A 15,901-nucleotide genomic window follows, 5' to 3' on the forward strand; every position below is an offset into this window, starting at 1 on the left:
GACTTCTGTTATTACCAGATAGAACTGATATATTATTACAATTATAAAAGCAGTCAGCAAGTAAAACAAGAATAAATTAAAATTTGGGGACTGGGAAATAGGTCAAATTATAGAAAATTTGTCTAGAAAGCTTGAGTTTAATTCCTAGTACTGGAAAAAAAAAAACCCTAAAACAAAAATCACCAACAAGTAATTAACATAATATTGTGTTTTGTGATATCCTGTCTTGATTAGTTTGTTAAGTTTGGGTTAGCAGAACAAAAAACATTTAATAAATGTATAGCTGATATCCAGCTATACTTCAATAGTCTAAAAAACATTCTCATCCAGTTTTTGTTGTTTTTTTCCTCCACTTCCGTAAAAAAAACTTTTGGCTGTAATGGTCAAACAACTTCTTTGTAAGCTGGGCTATTTCTTGCTATTGTGAGGTTCCTGAGAACCCAGAAATCTGGCTAGGTTCCCTATTTTGGCTGGCTTGTCAAACCAAGCTTCTACAGGTGTATACTAATCTTTGTATTTTAGTCATAGCTATTCAAACACATGAAAAAGCTTAAGACATATTAGTCCTCTCAATGACTCACATTGTAATTCTCCCCAGCATTTTATCAAATCAAAGATTGTTTGAAGTAGGAATATTAGAAATCCTACTCCCCCCAAAAAAGAGTACCTCCATGGTGATGTGACAGGCTCCCTCCATTCGCAAGGATTTCTTCTCTAGCAGCTGCCTGGATTTGGAAACAACAGAGTGTTGCCACTTAGATTTCACTTGGGAGAGAAACAGTAAGACCCAACTCTCAAATGAGGTGCATACTTACTAGGTTAAACAATAATCAAGCAGCCTCACTTCCCTCCCACTTTGTAAAAAAAAATTAAAGCAATTAAAATATGAAACCTAGTTTTGTATTTTTTTCCCCTAGTAAACAGTCACAGTATCTACAAAGATTCTAGGGACGGGGGAAAAAGGCAAAATAATTAACTCAGCAGGACTAAACTGTTAAATAGTAATAAAAAAAAAGTGTGGGGTTTTATGTTTATTAAAGTCATATCAAGAGGCATTAATAACCAACATGGACTATTTCCTGTTTGTCTCAGGAAACATCAAGAAATTTGCCCATACTATTTCATTTATTTTCATGATAACTTCATGGAATAATTATAATTACTCCATCTCACAGGAACTATTATTATATTGGAGGCATGACAGTTAAGATTACCCACAAAATATTAGGGATCAACGAGAAAAACCTTTATGGAGCTGGGTGCTGGTTGTTGACATCTGTAATTCTAGCTACACACGGGAGGCCTAGATCAGGAAGAAACAGTTCTTGATCAGTCCAGGTGGAAAAGTCCATGAGACTCCATTTGAATGGAAGAAGCTGGTGGCAATCCAGCTATGGTAGTAAGCAAAAAAACAGGAAGATGTTGGAAGAAATAATCCTATCTAAAAAATAACCAGTACATAAAAAGTGGTAGAGGGGCTGGGAAGATGGCTCAGTGACAGAGTGCTTGTCTTGCATGCATGAGGCCCTGGGTTCAATTCCTCAGCACCATATAAGCAGAAAAAGCCAGAAGTGGTGCTGTGGCTTAAATGGTAGGGCGCTAGCCCTGAGTTGAAGAGCTGAAGGACAGTGCCCAGGCCCAGAGTTCAGGCCCCATGACTGACCAAAAAAAAAAAAAGTGGTAGAACAACTAGTTAGCAAGTGTGAGGCCCTGAGTTCAAATCTCATCTTTACAGAGAACATTTATTTGGCCAAGGATATTGACAAATTACTTGGCAGTTCTGTAATAATCAAATATATGTATGTGTTAATTCTTTAAATGTGTTAGGTAAAAAATAGGCCAGACACTTGTGGCTGATGCTTTTACTCCTAGCTACTTCAGGGGAGAGACTGGTAAGACAGTGGTTGGAGGCCAGCCTGGGAAAGTTCAAGAGACCTCAGCTCAACCAACACTGGGCACAGTGGTAGACACCTGTCATTCTAACTATGTAAGAGGCTGACAGTGGTAGACACCTGTCATTCCAGCTATATAAGAGGCTGACAGTGGTAGACACCTGTCATTCTAACTATACAAGAGGCTGACAGGTGACAGTGGTAGACACCTGTCATTCTGGCTGACAGTGGTAGACACCTGTCATTCTAACTATGTAAGAGGCTGACAGTGGTAGACACCTATCATTCCAGCTATACATGAGGCTGAGAGTAGGAAGATCATGCTTCCAGGCCACTCTAGGAAAAAACAAAAGTGACCCCTCATCTTCATAGAAAAGGTTGGGCATAGTTGCTTGTACCTGTCACCCCAGCTACAGTAGGAAGCATACATAGGAGAACTGTGGTCCAGGACAGCTTGAGCAAAAAGTGAGATTATCTCAAAAATAATCAGAACAAAGAGGGCTGAAGAGATAGCTCAAGAAACAGGGTACCTACTTGACAAGCACAAAGTTTTAGGTTCAAATTCCAACACAGGACAGGACAGGAAAGGAAAGGAAAGAGGGAAGAGGGAAAAGAGAAAAGGGAAAAGGGAAAAGGGAAGGGAAGGGGAGGGGAGGGGACAGGGGAAAGGGGAAGGGGAAGCGGAAAGGGGAAAGAGGAAAGGGGAAAGGGGAAAGGGGAGGGGAAGGGAACGAAGGGAAGGGAGAAAGGGAGGAGAGAAAAGGAGAAAGGAAGAGGAGAGAAAGGAAGAGGAAAGAAGGAAGGAAGGAAGGTAGGAAGGAAGGAAGGGAGGGAGGGAAAAAAAGAAAGAAAGAGAGAGAAAGAGAGGGAGAGAGAGGGAAGGAAGGAGGAAAGAAAGAAGAAATAGAGAGAGAAAAGAACCACATACATTTTTAAGAAAATAATAGAGATGCAGAGTAAGAAAGAATAATAGAAACTGGGCTCATCTCCTAATCTTAATGATTCATGAGTACACAATAATCATGAGGTGAAATGCCTACTGTGACTCGAATTTCTCAGAATTACTTAAGTGCATTTAAACTATCAGGAGGTAGGTCAAGGTAGAAATAGCCTGAAGTAGGAAAGTGGGATCGTATCCCATTACAAAGTTATTATAGACTCTGAAATAAGAGTTAAAAGTTTTCCGAATGCTAACCTTTTTTCTAAGAATTTACTGTTTCAAACAAATTCCTGCAAATAAAGTAGCTTCTTAAGATCAGTACCACGAAGCAAATGGCATTTTGGACTAGGAAAAAGAACAAATGTCACTTGGGGTCACTGCACAAAAGGGATTTTTGATAACCAGGCTAAAGGATGAGAATGCACTGAAACTTGAGAGTTATGGATACATTCAGTATTTTGATTTTAGTATGATTTCATGGATACAAACATGTTAAAACTCATCAGGCTGTATACTTTAAGTATATATCACTTAATACATTTCAGCTATATGTCAAAAAAAGCTGGGAAAAAATAAAGGGGGGAGGTGGGGAAATAACCGAGGACTGAGAGACAACCAATCTATCCATGACAGTCTGGATCTAGAAGTATGTTGTGGCACTGGAATTATTTTTTAGTGCTATCTTTGGCAAGCACAAACTTAAAACATTAGGGCAATAAAAAAGAAAGAAAGAAAGCTGTTTGCCACACATCTCTCCATAGTTGAATAGAGAGCTTTATAATTACCTATGAGAGATATACTGGTCATCAACAGCTATATAAAAATTAGCATCTTAAAGTCATTTAAGAACTGTAACAAAACCTGCTAGCAAATGAGTCCCCATGGCTTACATAAGCATTAGCATACAAAAACACTGAAAATGTAGAATGATGACATTACAGCATAGACCAAAAGGACAAGAGCTGCTGACCTCAACCTGCAGTCATTTACTGGAGATGGGTCAATAGCCAGTCATATCAGATCCCTATAGTCATAGAATTCCTACTGTTATTTAATTTAATATCATGCATTGTAGCACCCAGAGAATCACAAGCTATTGGTCTCAATTCTCTATATCATATAGTACATTCGTTTTCTGTGGCAAACAGGCCAGGTAGAACACAGGTAGTTTTAAAAAAACAAGCAAATTCATAGTTACTAGAATTAGTTGAGTGAAGCTATATGCACAATTACCTCCGTTTGTTCAAACACCGTCAGTGGGTCACTAATTCCTCTGTAGTTAAAGGCAAAATAGAAGTAGATACATGCACCTGCATCATATGTCTGTGTTACCCTAAAAAACAGACAAAATGTCCACAAGGACTTTAAGTGAAAACAGATTTAAAATCCTAAAACTAAAAGACAAGATTCCTGAATTCACTTAAATATAAACTCCTCTATTCAACTTCCAAATCCAAAGAAGGGAAACAGATTGGCTCTCTTTACCGCTGTTGGCAGGACACATGAACTAAGACTACTGCGAAAAACAAAGTATTTTATCATTAAGTGAGTTTAGTCAATACTATTAGTACACACTAAGACTTCTGTTTGCACCATATTACTACAATTTCTACTAGGAAATATAACAAAAATTTTAGCATCCTTATAGAATGCCTTTCAGCAATCATGTTATCTAGAAGTAATAGGCAAATAAGTAGCAAATCTGAAAACACTTAAAATACAGTCAGACAAGTACTGGTTTAAAATGCATAATCAAAATAACAAATAACAGTTAACAAAAACATTCTTAAAAGTTAACATATCTTGACAAAAAAGAAACAATTTCACTTTTTCCTCTTTACTGTATTTAACTAATTTTATGCCCAACTAGTTGCTCATGTATTTTGTGTAGAATTGAGTTGCAGATATATTTCAAATGACAAAGCTCCATTATTTTTCAAAAGCATGTTTAGAAAATGAAAGACCCCATTGAATAAAATAAAGACAAAGCAATAACAACTTCATCAATTTAAACCAGCCTGGATTATGAAGGACTATATAGATAGAAAATGCTAAAGTAATTAAATCATGAGTGATTTTATAAATATTAAGAAAATCTGGGGGGGAAGTGGCGCTGTAGCTCAAGTGGTAGAGCGCTCGCCTTGAGTTGAAGAGCTGAGGGACAGCGCCCAAGCACAGAGTTCAAGCCCCACGACCGACAAAAAAAAAAAAAAGTATATAGAACACTCAGAAAATCTGGGGGGTCAGGATGGGAAAGGGGTGTGTGTGTGTGTGTGTGTGTGTGTGTGTGTGTGTGTGTGTGTCTGAGTGGAGACTAACAGGGTGTGTGTGTGTGTGTGTGTGTGTGTGTGTGTGTGTGTGTGTGTGTGTGTGTGTGTGTGTGTGTGTGTGTGTCTGAGTGGAGACTAACAGGGAATGTAGACTATAGTTCTGGTAAGAAAAGTGTTGTATTACTACCATTGGAACTGAAGGTATGGAACTGAAGGTAGAGTGCTAGCTATGAGTAGAAGAGATAAGCAAGAGTATGAGGGCTCTGAGTCCAAGACCCCATACCTGAAGAGAAAGGAAGGCAGGGAGGGGGGGAGAGGAGGAGGTAGGGAGAAGACAAGTGAGAAGGAAAGGGGAGGAGAAGGTAGGAGAGAAGAGGGAAGAGGGAAGGGGAAGAAAGGAGAAGGGCCTCAGGAGGAAGGGGAGAAAAGAGAAGGGGAGGCAAAAGGGGGAAAGAGAGGGAAAGGGAGGAGAGGGAAAGGGGAGGAGAGAAGAAACTGAAAGGAAAAAAGATAAAGGAAGGAGGGAGGGAAGGGAGAAGAGGCCTTATTATTGAGGTAATTATTGAGGATAAGTCAACTAAAGAGACAACTGAGCAAACAGACTGAGAACAAAGCAGAGTGAATTAAAAAATCACAATTATGACATCAAGGGTCAGACAAAAGTGCCAAGCACTGGTGGCTCACGCCTATAATTTTAGCTACTCAGGAGGATAAACCAGCCAGGGCAGGAAAGTCCAGGAGACTCTTATCTCTAGAAAACTGGAAGTGGTACTATAAGAGCTCAGAACAGTGCCCAGACCCTGAGTTATAATAAATAAGTAGACAGACAGACAGACAGTTGGATAGGAAAGAGAATTTGAGGGAGAAACCAAATTTAAAAGAGCGATAGTAGGCAATGGTTATCACTGCTGGGATACCACGTGGAGAGATGTATCTTCACTCAGTGCTAACTCTACAACCCAGATCTTTTGTGTCACATAGGTTTGTTTTTTTCATTTTTCCTTGTCTCTCTAGACCTCCTATCTTTTCATATGGCACTCATCCTGCCCTTCCTAGTATAAGCCCTTCCTCCTCAAAAACTAGCTCCTCCTCCTGACACAGAAGCCAACTTAAAGGGATTTCTAATGGCCAAATCTGAAAAATTGCAGCATCCAAGTAAACAATAATAACCATGTGTATAATCCAGTGAAGAAAACACCCATGAACACACACAGACACAGACATGGAGATTTGGAAGTCACTCTTTAAAGTGACTTCCAAATGATAAATGTGAAGAGGGTAATGAAAATATGCACCACCATATGCAAATATCACAATAATAACACAAATAGGCTACATGGCAGAAGGCACAGATACGAAGACTGTGGTTTAAGACTAGCCTGAGCAAAAGCTAGTGAGATCCTATCTCAAAAACTTAAGTGGACATGGTGGTTCATGCACATAAGCCTAGGCAGGAGGCAAAAGGAGGAGGATCATAGCAGGAGACTAGTCCTGAAGCACAAAGTATAAAACTTTATCTGAAAATCAAACTAAAGCAAAAAGGCATAGAGATAGGGCTCTAGGACTATAGCAACTGCCTAGCAAGCACAAGATCCTGAGTTCAAGCCCCAGTACCATCAAAAACAACTTATGATTAGGAATCACTTTGGGAGATTGGTGATTAGGAGACAACAAAATATCTGAAATCTCTAAGTTTATTCCCATAAAATATATATTAAACAAAACAGGCAAAACAGTCATTCTGGATGGTGAAACTAAGCAGGCATCACCTTAATGAAGTGATTGAAGTTTATATAGCCAATAATAAAACATGTCAACATCATGCTCTTCTTGACATGATGTACTAAGGAGAGTCCTTGGCTTCTGTGGTATTCCTGTCAATATATACAGCATGTGTTCCATCCCAAGGAAAGTGAGGGACATTTGTAAAATAACTGGTCAATATTTTTAAATCTGTAATGGTTATGGGAAATAAAGGAAGAGTCAAGAGTTGTTCTATATTCAAGATTACTGAAGAGAAATGAAAACTAAACTATAATAATGGATTAAATCCTGAATTAGAAAAAGTCATTAGTAAGAGAAATGGTAAAGAGAGATTTGTAGGTTAATTAACAGTGTTAGCACTGACTTTTCTATTTTCTTATTTAGTTTTTATTGTGAAAATACTGTACAGAGGGACTACAATTACATGGGCAAGATAATGAATACATTTCTTATCAAGCATTGTAGCCTCCTCCTTTGTTTCCCTTCCCATCCCTTCCCATACTCCCCCTAGCCCCCCGATTTTTTTTTTTTTAGTTTCAATTGTAATTGAGATATTAACATTTGGGAAAATAGTGAGCAGTATATGGAAACCGTGTATTATTTTTGTAACTTTTTTGTGAGTCTAAATTATTATCTGCTACTCCAACAAATAAAAATTTAAAAAACAACATAAATCCTTCTCCAGTGGGCCTGAAATGAGCAAAAGTTGCATGTCTACTAAAGAAATTTTTAAATACTGCATTGTCATCATTATCAGAGCAGCAGCAGCAAGTACACTATCATTAAAAATATTTCCCTGGGTTATCAGCTACAAGTTTTCCAAGCTTCCTTGAAATTAATGGAAATAAATATGGCCAAAAATAAGAAAAAATGTTCAAACAGCAAACAGAATCAGAAAAGATGAACTATTATCTCTTCATCAAGTTCACCTTAATAATAAGGAAGAACTTGGAAAACAAATTAAATGATCATATTAAATGCAGCAACATGACCTTAATAGTATCTATGGCTCTATGTATATATGGAGATCATATATACTGTGTGTGTGTGTATGTATAACTAGAATGTTAAATTATTAAGTCATATATGAAAAGTATGTGGGCTTTCAAAAGCTAATTGGAAAGCACTTAAAAGAGAGCTCAGATAAACAGTAAAATTCTCCAAATGTAATCTACAGAGGTTCCCACAAAGAATTTAATTTAAACAGAAGGAGCCAATACATAGGAAATACTCTTTTTACTACACAATACAAACAGAATCCAATCTAAAATTTTAATAGCCTTTTAGGCCAAATGTTAGGTGCCTCAGAACAGAAGAAATGAACTGTTTAACAATGCTACTGTCAATTTGCCAGATGTTTTTTTTCTCTCTCTAGTGTTAGCTCTCTCATAAAAAAAAATTCCTGAACTTTTGTACTTTGAGATCCAGATTTACAAGGTTTAAGAAAAACTGGAAGCCGGGTGCCGGTGGCTCACGCCTGTAATCCTAGCTACTCAGGAGGCTGAGATCTGAGGATCCCGGTTCAAAGCCAGCCTGGGCAGGAAAGTCCGTGAAACACTTATCTCCAATAAACACTCAATAAACCGGAAGTGGCGCTGTAGCTCAAGTGGTAGAGCGCTTGCCTTGAGCTGAAGAGCTAAGGGACAGTGCTTGGGCCCAGAGTTAAAGCCGCACGACCGACAAAAAGAAAAAAAAAATTTAGCTATAAGGGCACTATCATTAGACTAAATAAATTCAAATAAAAACTGAAAGATGAATAAAATGAGTAAAATATACATCACTCAGGATCATTAATATTCATATACAGAAAATTGAACTGAATATTTATTGGGCATTGCCACTTTTCAACAACAAATCTTACGTCTGTATGTTAATCAGTTCTCACAGATAAGTAAACTAAAGTGCACACAAACATAATGGGCCTCCTGGATCAGTAATTCAAACCATGCTTAAATATTTAAAAAAACTTTTGGAAAATCTCCATGTGGGTCCATTTCAGAAAGTAACTCAGATTTAATACCTTTAAGAAATACATAAATTCTATCATTTAAGTTAATCTCTTCCAAACAAGTTAATGCAGTCATCTAGTCATTACATAAATTAAATTTCTTTTTATAGTACATTCCTTCTGAGCTCACTAACAGTTCATTCCCATACTATTTCTTCAGAAAGTTGAGTTAAAATGGCTATCCTAATATACAAAGTACCTATTAATGGATAAAAATGACTCCTTGGCAATAAAACTAAATTAAAATCAAACTCCAGGTAAATGATAATTTAACTGAGTATGGCCTATATGTTTGTTCCTACCGGTCCGGGGTGCTGTCCCTGAGCTTCTTTGTGCTCAAGGCTAGCTCTCTATCACTTGAACCACAGCACCACTTCTAGATTTCCTGAGTAGTTTATTAGACATAGGAGTCAGGAGTCTCACATGCTTACCTGCCCGAGCTAGCTTTGAACTCGCCTCCTGAATAGCTAGAATTACAGGCATGAGCCACTGGCACTTTGCTCAAAATGTATTTTTACAAGCTTTTCAAACAATTGAACTTTGGGCATTCTAATCTGGTTTTATACAAAAGTCATTCTTATAAAAAATAATCACTTCTAAATATACCTCCACTTCTGGCCATATTTGGGATGAAAGGGGAAGTTTGTATGCCCAGGCTGGCTTCAGCCTCCTAAGTAGCTAGGATTACAGGTGTGTGCCACTTGTTCTCAGCTTTACAACACAAATTATGAAAAGTTACAGCCAGCTGTGGGTGGTTTATGCCTATAAACCCTAGCTACTTAGGAGTCTGAGATATGGGGATCATAGTTTAAAGCTATCCAAGACTCTTCTTCAATTAACAGCCAAAAAAGCAAGAAAGGAAGCTGTGGCTCAAGTGGTACAGCACCAGCCTTAAGCAAAAAAGATCAGGTATAGCACTCAGGCCCTGAGTTCAAGCCCCAGAACCGGCCCACACTCACACAAAAAAATTGATAGGAACGGGGCTGGGAAGGTGGCTCAGTGGTAGAGCGCTTGCCTTGCATGCCTGAGGCCCTGGGTTCAATTCCCCAGCACCACATAAGCAAAAAGAAAAAAAAGCCGGAAGTTGCGCTGTGGCTCAAGTGGTTGAGCGCTAGCCTTGAGCTGAAGAGCTGAGGGACAGCGCCCAGGCCCAGAGTTCAGGCCCCAGGACCGGACCCCCCCACCCCCCAAAAAAAAATTGATAGGAAGTTGTTATAATAAGGTTGGTGGGCAAATCCTCATTCCTGTGCTGGAATAGGACTAGGTAGGCTTCCTGGGTTGAGATTAAATAATGCCAGATAAATCAGAGGAATAAACATTATAAATAAAAATATAGAAACTCCTTGACTTCATGAATGCAGTTATGCCTCTTTAAGCCCATTTATAATATGTAAATACTATAAATTCAAAATGCATCCAGCATATGTAACATACTAAACACCATAGCTTAGCCAAGCACATACTTGTAACAGTTACATTACACTAGCCTGTGGCTGGACAAAGTCATGTAACACAGGCTATGTTATAGCAAAGTGTTGAATACCTCATGTGATTAATTGAATGCTATCCTGAAAGTGAAAAGTTGATTGGCTATATAGGAGGTATATATTTGGACTATTATAATGTATAGCAATCCCAAGTCAAATCATCATAAACCAGGGCCAAGTTCTTATACAGAAAATGCTATTGAACAGAAACATACTTAAACCACACCTACACACATAAAAGGGGAAAAAGTAAGGTAGTTATACAATTTTACAGAATCCTAGATTACAAATGGTATCATTTATTTGAAGGTTCTCATTTTCATGATCTGTTCTGATTTCCATTTATTCTCTATCCAGTTAATTTTATAACTTTCTAGAGTAATCAAATGTTCAATTCAGTCTTGAGACATTAATCTCCTGGGGTTTACACAGCCTTTGTATTCAGTCAAAAGACTAAATACAAAAGTGTCCCTTCTCATAAAAGCTTACTTTAGAGTTGTTATTATTTAACAAAGAAGGGATCATCAGATAACCACACACTGCCCAATATGGAAGATATTAGCAGTCACATGTAGTGTTTTAAATTTAATTTTTTTAATTTTTATTTATTTTTTATTGTGAAAATACTGTACAGAGGGGTTACAATTACATGGGCAAGATAATGAGTACAATTCTTATCAAGCATTGTAGCCTCCTCCTTTGTTAAATTTAATTTTTTAATTAACTAAAAAAAATTAAATTTAAAATTCAGTTCTAGTTACACTAACAATGTCTCAATCTTTCCATGTGATTAACAAACTGGATACAGAAAATATTTCTGAAGAAATATCCAGGCTGGGTATAGTGGCTCATGCCTGTAATCCTAACTACTTGGGAGGTAGAGATCTGGAGGATCAAAGCTTGATGCCAGCCTAGGCAACAAGGTTCACACATTGTTTCTAATGAACCAATTTCAACCAATGAAAAGCTGGTCATGGTGGAGGATTCTCAGCTACACTGAAAGCTTAAGTAGGAAGCCAGCAGTTTAGACATGCATAGACATAAATTCAATACCATATATTAAATATAATGAAAGCAAAAAGGGATGGAGACATGGCTCAAGTGGTAGAGTACCTGGTAACTAGGACAAGGACCTGAGTTCAAACTCCAGTACAGAAAAAAAAAAAAAGAATTACTAGAAAGCATCAAGTTAATACTCATTTGGATCTCCTGTTCCTTTCATGCCTTTATTCCACTAATAGTCAATTAATCAGCAATCAAAATGGTTAAGATATTTTTCCTATGATGAAAATAGGGCCAAGACTACACTGACTATGTATATAATGTATAGTTTCTTGATCCTACACATGGTTTATAGCATTAGTAAATAAAAGTCTTCTTTTTCCAGGAGCTGAGACACTTGGCTCTTCACTACCAGGCTGTTCCATGGTAGAATCATGAATGATATCCTGCTTCTGAAGAGCTCAGAACTATGTTAAATCCTGGGGGCACTGTATTATGTTATTGATGTATTACATGTATTACATTTATTGATTCATATACAGTGACTTGACCTTCTATGCTAAATGAGTAAATATCTTGGAGAAACTCCTTTGAACAATTAGCACACACTTAAAAAATATCAGGAATGGAAAATTGGTCTTGTTCAGGGTGTAGATAATAGTGAGAGAGAGATGTAAGGGTAAACAGAGAGGGTGAAGGAGAGAAAATATGGTCATAATATTTCATGTACACAAGTGAAAATAGAATACTCATGCTTATTAAAATCGGTGTGGGAAGTAGGATGGTGAGATGGAAAGTGATAGACTGAGCTTGATCAAGGTACATTGATGCATGGACCTATGAAAATAAAACCTCCTTGTACAACTAACTGATGCTAATTTTTTTTTAATGAGAAAATCCTGACAAGATGACAAAGAAAGCTCAGGGAAGGTTACTAATTGAAATAGACTAAAATTTCTCCTTAGCTGGCAAAACTGTATTTCTCTACTAATTTGAAACAGGTTTTTTTTTGTTTTTGTTTTTGAATAAGGAGTAGGTAAATAATAAGAAAACTTACCTGCATGTAGAAAGAGGTGGAAACTGAACACCTTTCTCTTTGCATTCCCTTCTTATTCTTTCTTTTACATTTCTACAAAGATCTACAACTCTGGAAAAAAATTAAAATAATATTGTTTTCAAATAAAAACAATACAAATTCTGTTAAGTACTAGTTTTCATGATACCCTGCAAGACCAATATGTTCTTAACTAAATCTCTTATTCTTACAAAAATGAACAGGAATCATTCAAATTGACCCTTGACCCTCTGATCATAATTTCAAAGAGAACAGAATTGTTCCTTTTTTTTGCTTTGTTTTTTGTTATAGGAAAAAGGCATGTCAGAACATATTCAAATCTCTTGTAGTTTCCTACATTAGGAGAGTTCAATTTCAAAATAAATTTAAATACAAGAGCTTTAAAGAACATGTTAGTGAGGAACTGATATATCTTAATACAATAAAAATAAGGACATAACATGCAAATGTGGAACATGTTAACCAAAATTCAAATCTGGATTATAAGAATACCAATCTTTATCCATGCCTAAGAAGTTCACCTTGATTTAAAAATAATTCAATCAATAATAATGGTTTTATATTAAACATTCAAAAGCCTATTCTTAAATTAACATCTAATATGACATTTATTTTATACAAACTACATGTAAAATGTTAATGTATTATGATATACTGATATTAAATTGTGAAGCAAGGAGTACACCTGTAATCCCAGCACTTGGGAAGATTTCAAGTTTAAGGCCAATGTGGACTATACAATGAGTTCAAGGTCAGCCTGGGCTACATAGTGAAACTTTGACTCAAAAAGAAATGATGGAAGACCGAGAAAGAGAGACAGAAAGAAGAGGAAGAGAAAAACAATGAAAAGAGAAGAATAGTTAATAATTCTTAAAGGTGATGTGGAGTTGATAATATTTAACTATTTTTAAATTCATCTCATCTATTAGACACACTCTAACATATTGCTATAACTAATATTTTACTACATTTAAATCCAGTAAGATCTTAAATATACACACAATGATATCATTAGCTAAGTGCTATATTACAAAACAATGTTTACTTGTTTTATAACCTTGGAGAACTTTTATTGACTAAGTATTTAAGCACAGTAATCTTGAAACAATTTAAACAAAGCCAAGTAAAACTACACAGTAACATTTAGTGTCTAGTAAAATTTTTCAAAACATAAAACTTCAAGAGTACCTTCTTTGTTTGGCTTACAGACAGATAAATTTGCCTCAAATAAAAAAGGGGGGGGGGGCTTGCAAACATGGCATCCTTCTGAGGATATTAAGTTAAAGACAAGTAGCTACTTTGTTTTAATGTTTCTTCATCAAATTCCAAGCTTATGTATTCACAGAGAAATACATTACATGCACCCATACATTTAGCAACTCAGAAAGCATAGTTAAATGAAGTATTTTATTAGATTTTACCTGTCCCAAGGAGCAGAAGTCTCAAAAGACTCTCCTACTACGTAATATTCCAAACCCAAGTCCTGTTAAGACACAAAAAACACAAAAGCACAACAAATACAATAATCAATAATACTGTCAGCATTTCAAGACACTTAATATAACATATTTCTAATCTAACCTCAAGTGTTCAGAAGAACACTGGAAACTTCTGAGTGGTATATTACCTCTCTAAGTACAGAAGCTTTGTCTGAGTTGTTCTCTTTGGCAACATACACAGCTCTATAAACAGAATCTCTATCTAGTCAAAGTCTTAGGTATATATTAAGAGGACTAAAGAATAGATTTTCAGAGGCCTAAATAGCAAAATAAAATTAAAAATTGGGCACCAACATGAAAGGAAGAGGAAGTAAAAATGTTGGAGAGATCTTTGTTTTGCCTCATATACTTTAAGAACAAATTTAGAAAATAATAGTGCCTCTTTTTGAAGTGACAATACATAGAGCATTTGAAACTACTTCTGCTACGAAAATGTAGCATACAAAATATAATAATTAACTTGTAATACTCAATTTATTTAGCCAAATTAAAGTTGTTCTATTACCAGAGCAGGAAAGATTCATAAACTGCTATAGATATACAAGTATTTTCTTTTTTCTTTTTTTTTTTGGTTGTGGGGCTTGAACTCTGGGCCTGAGCGCTGTCCCTCAGCTCTTCAGCTGAAGGCGAGCGCTCTACCACTTGAGCTACAGCGCCACTTCCGGTTTTCTAGTGGTTTATTGGAGATAAGAGTTTCACGGACTTTCCTGCCCAGGCTGGCTTTGAACCGCAATCCTCAGATCTCAGCCTCCTGAGTAGCTAGGATTACGATATACAAGTATTTTAAAGGAAATTTATCAGAGACAAAAATTTATATATGTGTTTTCATTTCCAGTAAGATGAATCATTTCAACTCCATTAATGGTAAACAATGAAAATCTCTAGATTATTGTTCTTTTCTCTTATGCATTCATTTGTTCAGTAAACAAATACCTGTGACAATGGCATATACATCAGAAGAAAAAAAATATATATATATTGTTGGTTGTGGGCCTGACCTCTGGGCCTGGGCACTGTCCCTCAACACTTTAGCTCAAGGCTAGCACTCTACCACTTGATCCACAGAGCCACTTCTGGCCTTTTCTGCTTATGTGGTGCTAAGGAATCAAACCCAGGGCCTCACGCATGCAGCAAGGCAAGCACTCTACCACTAAGCCACCTTCCCAGCCCCTCAGAAAAATATTTTAAGGATAAAACAAATCTAGGGTAAAAAAAAAACCCTCCATCATAGTTTTGTCCCTTCTTCAATCTTAACTAGAACCTTAAAACTAAGACACTCCAAATTGTGTCTATGCTATATATGTTAGTTATATTTTATTTTCTAGAATTCTGAACTCAGTAAAATTCCTTAAAAATATTCTTCTTCAACATTTTAAAGCTACTTAGAGAAAATTAAGAAGGAGCAAATTCTCAGTAGGCTATCTGAAAAATGAAATCTCAAGTTGGGAGGAAAAGGTAGGATCATTATCCAGGTCTGACCCTGACAAAAACATGAAATATTTGGAGTGGGTGGAAACCACAAAAAACACTAAAAACAATAGGATGAGGAATGTTGCTCAAGTGTTAAGAGTGTTTACCTAGCAAGCATAAGGCCCTTAGTTCAAGATCCAGTATTAGAAGAGAAAAAAGAAACAAACAAAAATCAGAATTTAAAGGCAAAACTTTAAAGCTTAAAGAATCTTTAAAACAGATTAACTTACTCGAATATATGCAATGACATAGGTCAGCAGATAACCTCTTTGCCCATTATCTTCTCCAGCTGCCAGTCCACTATAATTTAAGAACAAATTTATTTTAAATGTATCACTAAACTACCAAATTGATATCCAACTATTTCACACATTAACATGTATTACATCTCATTTTTATCCTAATTTCATTTATCAAAAATATATCAAGGAGGGGGGGGAGAATTGTGTGGAGGAGCCGGGAGAGGCTGGGAAGGTATGTGAAGGGTAATAAAA

General features: G+C 36.5%; 1 protein-coding gene across 2 annotated transcripts in view; it reads right to left on the bottom strand.

The window, feature by feature from the left end:
- The window catches only part of Agps (alkylglycerone phosphate synthase), a 107,383-nt gene that overhangs the window by 13,946 nt on the left and 77,536 nt on the right, over positions 1-15,901 (bottom strand). Inside the window, exons 15-19 of one of the 2 annotated variants that reach the window (XM_042688231.1) lie at positions 15,638-15,707; positions 13,860-13,921; positions 12,421-12,510; positions 4,066-4,165; positions 668-725 (exon numbers count right to left, since the gene is read on the bottom strand). In XM_042688231.1, the coding sequence (XP_042544165.1) occupies positions 668-725; positions 4,066-4,165; positions 12,421-12,510; positions 13,860-13,921; positions 15,638-15,707 (380 nt within the window). The remainder of the gene's footprint in view (positions 1-667; positions 726-4,065; positions 4,166-12,420; positions 12,511-13,859; positions 13,922-15,637; positions 15,708-15,901) is intronic. The other variant, XM_042688232.1, reaches the window with a different exon arrangement.

Source organism: Dipodomys spectabilis, unplaced genomic scaffold, assembly GCF_019054845.1.
Source record: "Dipodomys spectabilis isolate Male_0828 unplaced genomic scaffold, ASM1905484v1 ptg000115l, whole genome shotgun sequence".
Lineage (NCBI taxonomy): Eukaryota > Metazoa > Chordata > Mammalia > Rodentia > Heteromyidae > Dipodomys > Dipodomys spectabilis.